Source organism: Toxorhynchites rutilus, chromosome 3 (assembly GCF_029784135.1).
Source record: "Toxorhynchites rutilus septentrionalis strain SRP chromosome 3, ASM2978413v1, whole genome shotgun sequence".
NCBI classification, from domain to species: Eukaryota; Metazoa; Arthropoda; class Insecta; order Diptera; family Culicidae; genus Toxorhynchites; species Toxorhynchites rutilus.
Genome location: NC_073746.1, coordinates 49726202 through 49739611, shown reverse-complemented (window position 1 = coordinate 49739611; position 13410 = coordinate 49726202). Strand labels below are relative to the sequence as shown.

General features: G+C 36.9%; 1 protein-coding gene across 1 annotated transcript; it reads left to right on the top strand.

Annotated features, from left to right (window-relative positions):
• Positions 1-576: 576 nt before the first annotated feature.
• On the top strand, positions 577-3732 carry LOC129773102 (uncharacterized). Its single transcript, XM_055776655.1, has 6 exons — positions 577-861; positions 927-1065; positions 1141-1373; positions 1437-1775; positions 1913-2072; positions 2139-3732. The coding sequence occupies exons 1-6, from the start codon at positions 667-669 to the stop codon at positions 2606-2608; spliced, it is 1536 nt and encodes a 511-aa protein (XP_055632630.1). The 5' UTR covers positions 577-666; the 3' UTR covers positions 2609-3732.
• The last annotated feature ends 9678 nt before the right edge of the window (positions 3733-13410 follow it).

The window sequence follows — 13410 nt, the reverse complement described above, 5'->3', positions numbered from 1 at the left end:
TTCCCGCTTGTCTCGATTATGTCACGACGTCAACAAATGAACTTATTCTGACAACAAATGCCTGTGATTTGAAGCACTTTTAAAGCAAATTTTACTAATAAATTGGTTCTCATCTAGTTCTCATCATTTTAAACCATTTACATATAACGGGATTGTAATATAGAGCATAAAAACAAATCTTAAGGAATTTCCGATTCGTTTGGTATGTAAATCGACAAAATCCTTCCGCGGAAAAAAGAGTTATAAAACGTTAACTTTATCTCATAAAAACGTGACCTGTTTTCCTATTTGGTACCCTTAATGAAAGATGTAGTTCTGCGTCAAAAATAGTTTCTATATGAGAGTGTACAGAGTGTACTTTAAATTTAGATTCTTTATATTGGAGAGTGTGTGTATCACACAGGTGATGTAATATACCTGGTACTCTATTTACGTTGTCTCTCTCTCATGTTACACTCAAAAAAATCCACCCGTCAATGCTACGTGAAAAGTCACGTAGAGTTCGAAAAATTCATTTTTAGCCGATGTTATATGACAAAAGTAAATATAAAATTAGGCACCAATCACTTTCACTGCAGTCGTCCCATCTCTATTACGTGAAAATCCCGTACTCCATAGCATTCATTTTGACAGTTGCTCTTCGTGTTCATTATGTGATGTAATCGGATGCGAACAACAATGGCGTCTGTTGAAAACAAACAGCAAGAGCTGCTAACAGATTCAAGTATTCAGTTCTATCAACCAACAGCTGCAATCGAAACCACAACACCTACGGCTATCAGTGAAACTGATACGTTAGACGAGATTTCCTGTAGATCAATAGAATCCAACCAAAACAAACGCTATAAATCAACGCAAAACGTAAGTACATGAATCCCTTGTTCATGCGGAAAAAAATACTCAGTTCTGTATTTACTTTCCCACAGGAATCCAATGCATCGTGCACCAGCAATACGAGTATACTAGAAGAACTGTCAACAAACGGTTCTCGTTCGGCAGAATTTGAAAACAGATTGGACAAAGCAGAACCATATCTGCAAAGTTACCCAGGTACTTCGAATTCAGGTACTCTTCCATCAATTGAACAGATAAATTTTAACAGATTCACTGAATTCTCCTCTGTCACTTTCACGCTTCCAGCGCACGACAGAAATGTTTTTACAGCGAAATTCTTAGAAAAGTTGCTGATACATTCTGAAGAAGGGAAAGAAATTTTACACTACGCCTCGAAAACGGAACTTTCCGAGGCCAAACAGCTAGTACTATCAAGCATTATTGCAAAGCATCACTTGAATACCAGAAAAAAGCTTTTAACTGAAGACCTTCGAACATACGCCCTAGCAGTGACGTCACTTTTTAAGTTTGAACGACTGGTAAGTTAAAGATAGAACTATAAGAAAACATCAATCAGTGATAAATCATGTTTCTTTTGACAGGAGAATTATTTCATACCGAGGAGCGGGGATCGGAAGAACCATGGCGGAAAAATTGCCAACAAAATAGGTAACTTAAAACAAAGAAAACGCAAATGTGAAGCTAAAGAGAACGCATACCAAGCATCCACACAAACAACAATCGATTCTCAATCTACTCGGGATGTTGCTGCCGAAGAAGCTGCTGAGTGGTTGATGCTGAATAGTGAGCCATGGTCTGTTGTCTTAGAACGGTGGAGAGTTAGCTACGAAGCACGCAAAGGGCACTTATTGTCACGGAAGTGCATCACCAAGATTTTTACAACATATCCGCAATACAAATGTCAGCATGGTTTTCAACTGGTATGAGTTTTTGAATTATGTTTTAATTAATGTTTTAAATAATGTTTAAAATATAGACTGTTTGTCTATAATGCCGTGTTGAATCGGCACACACAAAATAACGTGGTGTATAAAATTTGTTTCTAATTCAATTTTAGATCGACATAGATTTTCAGAAAGCTTTTCCCAACGCGAAGAATGGATTGAAGGAATTACTACAGCTGGTACCACAGGTTACAGAATATATTTCTAAGAAAGCCGTGGACCCATCGGCCGTATCTTTACTTGAAAGATTGACTGATGATACAACAAATAACGGTAAAGAGCATCTCAGCTGTTAGATATATTATGAATTGATATAAATGTGGTTATTTTCTTCTACAGATAAGCAAATTTGTACACTTTTGCTTGCTCTAAACACTGTGCTGCCCCCAATTACGGCCGCACCTCATTTTAAACCTACCATTTTAGTTGGGCAAGAGGATACACTCATTTTCGTTGATTCTAAAGAGTTAGCTCAATCAAAAATTCATGAAATCTACCGAAGTTACACAGAGCTGGATCTTCCAATCGTGCCTAAATTAGTTGCAGTGGGTGAAAACTTGGACCAATTGCAGGGAACATTCTTTGTCTGGTATGACGATGTGTGTTATGAGCTTCAATCGGCATCAAGAGCAGTTGATGTACTAATTAAACTGACTGCAATCCTTGGACTCCCTTTTTCGAAAATTTCGAAATTGGTTTGGCACTTTCTCAGTGGTTACATTTACGGCATAAATCAACAAGAGTCTTATGCTTCCATCAATAGACTTCGGACTTATCTCGAGACGAAAAAGGCAAATAGCACATTGTGAACATGACTCGGATCACCTGCATGATATCTGGATGTACGATTCTCTCTGCATCACCAATAGAATACCTTACACATCTTAAGGATTACCATCAAGTTCCATCCGTTTATCAATATAGATGCACGATATCGGGTTGTCACCAAGTGTTCTCTAAGGTATATCCATTCAAAAAACATGTTAGTCATCATACCGGATTGCACAATGACAGCAGTAGAACTCAGCATGATATGTCATCACAGGAGAATTTATCTATTTCGCTAGATGTAGCAAATGCTTCATCATGCTATTCCGAAGGTTGTTCGTCAAAAATCAGGCGTATTGAATGCAGTGATAATCAATCTGAACACGTAAACCGAGAACCAATCAATATACTTAATCAAATGGCGCTAAACTTAACTCTGTACATGCATAAACATAATAACTTTACCCGAAAAGATGTGTATCAAATTCAAAATGAAATAAGCCTTATGTTTTCAGAGATAGCAAATAATTTAGAAAAGTTTAAACAATACGTAACTGATTCAGAGAACAGTTTCAACTATCAGAATCAAATCGAAAAGATGAAAACCATATTTGATTTTATAAATACAGATCATAAGTTCTTTAAATATATGAAAAGTTGTGTAGGATTTGAACTGCCAACCATAGTCACCATAGACAAAAATGACGATATTGCTTCTAAATTGTTAGAAGGCGAAAACGACTACGAAAGCGTCCATGTAAATAATTACTTGATAATAATGCCTATTGAATTTCAAATCAAAGCCTTTTTTGAATGCACTAATGTATTGAAATCCACATTACAAAATATAGAACAGCTACACAAATCGACCGAAATTTCAAATTACATAAATGGAAGTACATGGAAAGGTATTAAACACAAATATGAAAATGAATACATTGTCCCAGTATGGTTATATGCCGACGAATATGAAATTAATGATTCGCAAAGTTCACATAGTAATAGACACAGTATTTTTGGAATATATTATAAATTTCCAACAATACCCAAGGAATACCAATCCAGATTATGCAACATTTTTGTAGCCGGAATGGCGCAGAAATCAGATATCAAAGAAGTAGGAATGAATAAGCTTATGCGCGCTCTAGTCGATAGATTCAAAAAAATTGAGAGTAAAGGAATCAATATTGTTTCCGATGGTAAAACAACACTAGTTAGATTTGTGCTGTGTTTAATACAAGGCGACAATTTGGGTGTCCACTCGATGCTACTTTTCGTAAATGGATTTAATGCTACTTTTTATTGCCGGTTTTGCAGACGACCTAATGTACTTTTAAAATCGGATTGTAAAGAACATGCTGATTGCCTTCGTCGGCGTCAAGACTACGCTTTAGATTTAGAAATAGGACAGCCTAGCGAAACAGGGATATGTGGTAACACGGTTTTCAACGAACTTCCATCTTTCCATGTCATGGAAAATTTGAGTGTTGATGCGATGCACGACTTGTACAGTTCAGGTATTTGCAAATCTGGTTTAGTGGAAATCTTAAACTATTGTATCTATAGCAAAAAGTATTTCACTCTCAATGATTTCAATATGCACAGAAAATGTTTTGGGAAAATGTGTATAGACAGCGAATTATCTCGAATGCCAGATATAGCGGAAGGATATAACAGCAAGAAAAAGCAAAAAACCGTTCATATACGAGTAACTTCTAATGAAATGCGTATATTGATGCATTACATTACTTTAATCCTTGGCAAATATGTACCCAACGATGACATGGTTTGGAAGTACTGCATAACGCTAGTTAAATTAACCGAGTTCTGTCTGAGGAGTTCATTTTCACTAAATATAATTAATCAATTGCGAAGGTTGATTAACGTGCATCACAGTATGTACATTGATCTATTTAAGAAAGAACTTAAACCGAAGCATCATTTTATTGTGCATTATCCTTCGATTATTACTGCATCAGGACCAGTGGAAGATATTATGTGTTTTAGATATGAATCTAAACATAGGGCTTTCAAGCAGTATGCTCATATCACGCCTTCGAGGAGAAATGTGTGTTATACTCTTTGCATAAAAGCGTCATTACAATTTGCTTACGATTTTTTCCATCAAAGTTTTTTCGAAGATTCCGTCTCTGGAGTATTTAAAATGTTTGATTTGAGACTGCGTAATTATTTCGGCAAACTACTACAGCCGTTGAATATAGATTCAAATTTTGATATGCTATTTGCGAGTAGTGTTGAATACAAAGGAACTCATTATAGGGCGGGATATTTCATGACATTGTTCAACAATCATATAATGTACTTATATGAAATAATTGAGTTCATCAAGCACAATACCGAGTTACATGTTATATGCCAACACTGGCAAGTTGGAAATTATTCCGAACATTTTCTGGCATATGAAGTAACAAGATGTTTACCTATAGTAGATGTGCTGAAAGTCGACTTATTTGATAGTTTTCCCGTTTCAGTACATAAAATCGGTTCTCAGTCTAGCATGTATTTCCGAGTTAAAAACAGTTTTAATGTATAAGCTAAGTTATAACATGTAATAAAATGTTGTGCATTGTTTGTTCTATTGCCTTTATATATGTTTATTATAATAGTTGCATTATCTTTCAATTAGTCATCCTAATTAGTGATAGAAATATTGGAAAATAATGCAATTTTTAAATATAAATAAAATTATGAAATTAAATCAATATTAAATAAAATTCCGATCATATTGAAAGGGTATTGGGTACGGTAAAAGTCACGTAACTACAACGTGAAATTCATTACTTCATGAGTTCATTTTGTGTGTTCATTCTGATTAACGTCAGTATTACGTGAAAAGTTCGATGGAGAAAAATCACATACGTTTTCACGTAACATCAACGGGTAGATTTTTTTGAGTGTACATGTATGCATGTATTGATGTTTGAGTTCACGGTGGGCGAACAATGGAGCTGTCCATCAATGGTGGAACTAGTGATCCCCGATAAACGTACGATAAATCGATTAATCGAATACAGGTAAACTTCGATATAACGTACATTTCACTTTCAAAATTGTACGTTGTATCGAATTGTACGTTATATCGAAGCATAATAAAGTACTCACAAACGTAGTCTATAATACATTATTGTTTTGCTGTTTTAGTAAAGTTAATGAATAACTTCAATCAGAAGACGAAGCCAGCTTTTCTCATGATGTTTCCCTTCGTACTGTTGATTAAAACTTGATTCGTTTAGAATCCGGAATTACAAAACCAGCTATATTTCGGGATTGATTGAAGGTAATAACTTGTTTTAGCATTACAATACAGATATTTAATTGTTCTATCAGAAAAAAAAATTGAAAAAAAAACACTTTGGAAATGTGTACGTTATATCGAGGTAAAATGTACGTTATATCGAGTGACGTTATATCGAGGATACGTTATAACGAGTGTACGTTATATCGAAGTTTCCCTGTACTTCCTACAGAAATCGATATTTAATCGAACGAATACTGCGCAACCAATAATCGAAGCGAACGAATAATTTACGTCAATTAATCGATACAAACCCAGAGAAAAAACAGGAAGTGGGTTATATCTGTGGTATAACCGCAAGGGTGACGTAGGACTATCGTTGATTTAGTGATCATTTGTTTTTAGTTGCATCTGAGTCAATTCTGAATGAATAAATAAATATTTGGGGGACTTCGAAAACGAGAGAGCTACGTTGGAGGCACAATATTCAACAAAAGAAGCAATCACACAAAAGCTGTATGATACATAATACATTGCTTGTATTGTGATATGATTTGTATTCCATTTCCAATAGACAAAATATCTGTTGTATCAAATCAGTCTACATAATTTTTGCGTTCGCTCATCTTTTCTCACAACACCCATTTCTCGTTTGAGAAATTGTTGAGTAAGCAGCGTTTACCAGTGCGCGTAGAGCGGGAATTCCTTCTGAGGATTCATTGCACCTCTAATAAACTGCCGAAAGACGTAAGTCCACGATCGCACTTGATTGAAAAATCACAAAACCAAATGTATTTGATCGCAGTACTATATGGATAGAAAATATTAAAATAAACTCTTTTGCTTGAATGTATTATCCAATTCCGAGGGGAACTGGAAGATTATTTTCCAGCAACGATGAAAAGAGTTCCGCGCGTGTATGTGTGTGTGGCGGCTGCTCCGATGTCTCAAGCGGAACCGTTTTTCGATGCTGATATTCTCTTGGTCGCTTTTTCAGTGGCATCACTCTCCAGGCTCCGTTCATCAGCGCTTGCATGATGAACGAAGTTAGCTTCACCACAACAGCGACGACATGTTCCAATCAATTATAACTGATTGGATTTCCGAGCGACGCTCGCTTATATACCGATTAGTGATTTCAATATCCTTTTTAGAAAGCAATTTTAAGACTATTGAAACAAGTTGTTGGATCAAAAAGTAACAAGTATATAACGCGTAGACATTTTATCTTTCGAATGAAGTGTTTATCATACCATTTCTTTCAGTTGTTTAGGAGCTATTAACGCTCAAAATCTCGGTCTCCGGCATAACGCTTTCGTTTTCGAAACTTTGATTTTACACCCCGGTATAGAAATGAAAGACGTAGTCCTACGTCAAAAAAAGTACGACTACTGCAGTTTTATCCTGAAAATCAATCAATATCTTTGACGTTCCCCCAAACTCGTAAACGAAGCTCAATGCCGTCAACTCGAATTGAGCTTCGTTTACGAGTATAGGGGAGCGTAAAAGATAATAATTGATTTTCATGTGGAATGAACACTTTTTTTTGATTCCAGATGGCTTTCTAGCAAGTGAGGAATATTAGTCCAATTAATTATTTCTCTCAGTACGACGATTAATCGATTTATCAATTATTTGCGGCGATTGATCGTATCGAATAACAAATTGCTGAAAGGTATTCGATTAGTTGATGAACGATTAATTTCAAAAATCGGGAATCACTTGGTGTAACTACTTTTTTGCATCAAAAATAAAGTTCAAATAAGATTATGTACGCGAGCAACGAGATTCATGCCAGGGGAGTAGTAGTGGTGGATTGAAGTCGTGTTGGATGAAGAGGCAGATTTGTATTCATTCGTCACGTCAATTGGAATAACCGTTTGCTGGAATAGTTAATCAGTTATCCTCGCTCTTAACGCTCTTCAATTAATTTCCAGTCAAATCAAGTAATGTTGACGGCGAATGTCGAAGTAGTGCTACTCGAAGCGAGGAGAGAGGAGGAGGAGTCGATTTTCATGTTTTGTCTTCGAAAGTGTTGGACCCTGCTGATCACAACAAATAATAAACAGCACTCAACACTTATTCTGGCTCCAGCGAACCCAATTTTGTCAACAATCCCGTAAGTATTCTTCCTATCGAATAAAGTTATTTTGTGAGAAGTTGTTAACCTTATATATTTTCAGGTTTCAATATGATTACATGCAATTGATTCAGGCCATTTTTTATTATTAATAGAAAGAAGGAGTGTCTTGATTTATGTACCCAATCGCTTCCTGCAATGCGGTGAACTTCTCATCAAACACATCATGCTACCCTATTGATTTCCGCAATTTATTTGTCGCAATTAATTTCCGCAATTCCTCAATTCTCGCTGACTCACGTATTGACCATAAATTATTATCCCGCTAAAGTCTTCTGTCCGTGCCAAGATGACCAAAATCGCTTTCGTGATTGTTGCTTTTATCCCTGATTAGTTCGCTGCCAGCGAGTGTATCGATTCGATGCGATCACAACTCACATTAACGCCACCGAATTTGCACTTGGTGTGGGAAATTCATTAATTATTATCACCAAATCGTGTCTCTCTGTTTTTCCGGCTAATTGTTTAAGACCAGAGCAAACAAAAGCCATATCCGTCCGGGAGGGGCATGTGCACAAATGATATGTTTCGCCGCAAGATTTTCCCCCTCCCACCCACTACCCGGTGCTATTGATCCAATAAAACCAATCTTGTCGTCGCGTCGTGACTCATTAGGATGGGAACAATGTGTTGAACCTGGATGGGACAAAAAAAATAGAAAAAGACCCCAAACTCGTTCCTCGATGATACTAATGTCGCCCCGGAGACTGACCATATTTTGCCGTTGGAACGTGACTCCGGTGCAGATATGAAAAAGGTGAAGAGACGAACGGAGTGGGTTTTTCTTCGGATATCGGGTCATTGGGGTCAATTATTTTTGCTGCTGTCATATTCTATCACGTTTGTGTATATTGAATGATAATTGAGCTTCAGTGGTCGAGGAAATAAATAGTCATACTTCTTTTAAAGTGGCCTAGCGTTTCAGCTGTCCAGTAACCAGTGACCAGTTAGTAATTATAAATTTGTTATGATGGCTCAACTTTTATAATTATGATTCAACTAATTCAATTTGGTTGGTTCAACTAATCATATTGGTTCAACTTTTATTTTATTTTCAAAATTGATAATATATCTATTACAACCGCGTTAACGATAAAAACTGTGGAAACATAAACCGGCTTACACGTTTGGAATCCTCGATGAGGGAGCTGGGTTCTTAAGTTTGAGCGTAAATCAAACTAATGGTCGCAGTGATTCAAGGCTGCCACAGAATAAATCTGAGCATAGAATTTCCTCCACTAAATATATACAAGGAAACAAAACAAGAATAACCGATTACTATGTATTTTCAAGTACAATTCTTGATTTTCGAAAAAAAAATATGATTCAACGACATATGGTTAGCGTGATTTGAAAGTGTGTACTTACAGTCAGTGAAAGAGCACGGTTAGAATTGAAATCGGTCATGAAAAGTTTAGTAATTACAATTGTCCCCAAGATATCTATAATATATTCGATCAACTTTTCAATAACTCTTTTGTTTTGATAATGGTCTTCACATTATCTGACCACTGGCGTACACGACCTTACAGATGGACAGCTTATTTATTTCTGTATTGATAGAACAAAGCTTTCATGCTGAAAAATCTTTATTTCGTCTTTGCACCTCATTTTTGGGCCGTGTTAAGTGCGATTCACATACAACATACACGTCACGTTCACGTCCCGTCACGTCACGATACGTCAATGATTCTACAATGCAATTCTCATGAAAACATTCACATACACCAGCAACGTAACGACCCGTCAGCATACGTTCAACGAAAACGACCGGCAGGGTTTGTAGAAAAGAATAATTGACGGAGACGGACGGCTCGTTTGGTTTTTGTCTGGGCTTTGTGTCTCGGCTTTTGTTTTGATTTGGCTGTAAAGTAATTTACATCTACATCGACATTAAGCTAATTGAACAGATCTGTGATGCAACACGTTTAATTAGACAATTTTACCTCTAGTTGGACATTTTTGTAAACATTGAGTTCGGAGCCCAAATTATGGCCCCACATTGAAAGTCGCCACCAGTCGCAAATGTCCAATTACTGGTCGAAACTGACTCCAATGCGACACTGAGTGGTGCCTCAGTATATCGCTTTATAAGTAACTTACTGTACTTTTTATGCCAACATATCTCTTTGGAGCTAAGTCATTCGGAGTGAAAATCATTCGCGACTAGTTGAAAGAATTATTCTATTTATTATTATTCCTGCATAAGGGTCGGACTACGGGGTTTAAGCATTTAAATAATTAAATTCAATAATTCTCATTGAATTTTTCAAAATTTAGAACTGATTCAAGGCATGCTGATTTGAAAGAGGGCATTGCAACTTAAAATTGTTGTAGGTGGCGACACCATGAATAAAATTAAATAAATCATTCGTTTGGCATTTGACGTGACGGTGCTGGTGGAAGCATTGACTGCATGTGTGAATTGGTGGAGACGTTGACGGAACGTAGACGTTCTTCTCCGTAACGTGCTATGTGAATCGCACATTAAGTGCGATTCACATACAACATACACGTCACGTTCACGTCCCGTCACGTCACGATACGTCAATGATTCTACAATGCAATTCTCATGAAAACATTCACATACACCAGCAACGTAACGACCCGTCAGCATACGTTCAACGAAAACGACCGGCAGGGTTTGTAGAAAAGAATAATTGACGGAGACGGACGGCTCGTTTGGTTTTTGTCTGGGCTTTGTGTCTCGGCTTTTGTTTTGATTTAGCTGTAAAGTAATTTACATCTACATCGACATTAAGCTAATTGAACAGATCTGTGATGCAACACGTTTAATTAGACAATTTTACCTCTAGTTGGACATTTTTGTAAACATTGAGTTCGGAGCCCAAATTATGGCCCCACATTGAAAGTCGCCACCAGTCGCAAATGTCCAATTACTGGTCGAAACTGACTCCAATGCGACACTGAGTGGTGCCTCAGTATATCGCTTTATAAGTAACTTACTGTACTTTTTATGCCAACATATCTCTTTGGAGCTAAGTCATTCGGAGTGAAAATCATTCGCGACTAGTTGAAAGAATTATTCTATTTATTATTATTCCTGCATAAGGGTCGGACTACGGGGTTTAAGCATTTAAATAATTAAATTCAATAATTCTCATTGAATTTTTCAAAATTTAGAACTGATTCAAGGCATGCTGATTTGAAAGAGGGCATTGCAACTTAAAATTGTTGTAGGTGGCGACACCATGAATAAAATTAAATAAATCATTCGTTTGGCATTTGACGTGACGGTGCTGGTGGAAGCATTGACTGCATGTGTGAATTGGTGGAGACGTTGACGGAACGTAGACGTTCTTCTCCGTAACGTGCTATGTGAATCGCACATTAAGTGCGATTCACATACAACATACACGTCACGTTCACGTTCCGTCACGTCACGATACGTCAATGATTCTACCATGCAATTCTCATGAAAACATTCACATACACCAGCAACGTAACGCCCCGTCAGCATACGTTCAACGAAAACGACCGGCAGGGTTTGTAGAAAAGAATAATTGACGGAGACGGACGGCTCGTTTGGTTTTTGTCTGGGCTTTGTGTCTCGGCTTTTGTTTTGATTTGGCTGTAAAGTAATTTACATCTACATCGACATTAAGCTAAATGAACAGATCTGTGATGCAACACGTTAAATTAGACATTTTTACCTCTAGTTGGACATTTTTGTAAACATTGAGTTCGGAGCCCAAATTATGGCCCCACATTGAAAGTCGCCACCAGTCGCAAATGTCCAATTACTGGTCAAAATCGACTCCCATGCGACACTGAGTAGTGCCTCAGCATATCGCTTTATAAGTAACTTACTGTACTTTTTATGCCAACATATCTCTTAGTTCCAAATTTCGGAGTGAAAATCATTCGCGACTAGTTGAAAGAATTATTCTATTTATTATTATTGCTGCATAAGGGTCGGACTACGGGGTTTAAGCATTTAAATAATTAAATTCAATAATTCTCATTGAATTTTTCAAAATTTAGAACTGATTCAAGGCATGCTGATTTGAAAGAGGGCATTGCAACTTAAAATTGTTGTAGGTGGCGACACCATGAATAAAATTAAATAAATCATTCGTTTGGCATTTGGTGCTGGTGGAAGCATTTACTGCATGTGTGAATTGGTGGAGACGTTGACGGAACGTAGACGTTCTTCTCCGTAACGTGCTATGTGAATCGCACATAGTACGCAATTTTCGTTATGCGCGGTGGCCTTGCCAGACTATATGCGGATAATCGAGAATCTACTGTACAGTGTTTTCCAATGAAATTTCTCTTCCGTATTCATTGACGGCAAAAAAAAGAATCTTCTGATGCGGAGGAATCCAACATTTCATTTGAAATTTGTTCCATCTACTGGTTGTCAGAAAAATATGGCTTCTCTCTAGTCGCTATGGTCGTATGTACTTGAGCCACTCTGACTGCATACTATTATCAGTTTGTGCTATTCAGTCATAATCAATTTATGCCATAAACCTGGCTGTTTGCAGCATAAGTTTGATCTAATAAAAATAGAATGTAGGTTGGAAAAATGTTGATTGTTTGCAACCATAAACTCATTTTTTTCTTATTTTGTTACTTCGTCCGGTCTGACTGAACTCGGACCCATATGTCGGATGAGCAGGTTTGAGAAAAAATAAGAAACATTTCTAAAATTGATCAGTAAAGACTCTTTTCTCAGTACCGTTTTGACTTATATTTCGAACAGACTCAAATTTCGAATATTTCATTTTCAAATGTGAATTTATTGAACTTCAGTGTTACAGATGATTGAATGATGAACACCACAACATTCTTTGAGGTATACAATCCCGCATAACATCATTTACAGGTATCGATCCATTTGTGAAAGCGGCCTGGGACACTACACTCGTTAAGTGAAGTGGCTTTTTGAAGCTGGATGTGCAATAATTTCAAAGCGAGATTTCGCTCCACTGCTTAACTAAGCCTTAGAGTCAATGGAAAATATAGACCAAATACTAATCAATGGATTTCTAAAGTGCGGCCTACTCTGGAACGCCAAGGCCATTGATTATGGAACTTTCCCAGGTCCATGATCGATTCCCAAAAATAAACTACAGAATATGCCATTCGTTGATTCCCGGAGATTCTGTAGGTGGGATTATCCCTGCCGCAATATTCCTGCACATTTGTGCTGTTCGGAATTTAAGACAGAAGTGTTTGGAATATAAGTCAGTGACAAAATTTCGGAATTTGAGTCAAATTTAATTTCAACCAATGTTAGTTTTCTGCCATGGGTTTGCAAATCAATTTTAATGAGTTTAAGTGGATCGAAGACTCTATTGCTTCAAAAATCAAATTACTCTCGCGAAACAGTATCATTTTAAGTAGGGATACCATCTGATCGAAGTTAAAAATCAGACACCAGTCACAGTTACGATTATAACCAAACCATTGCCATTCTT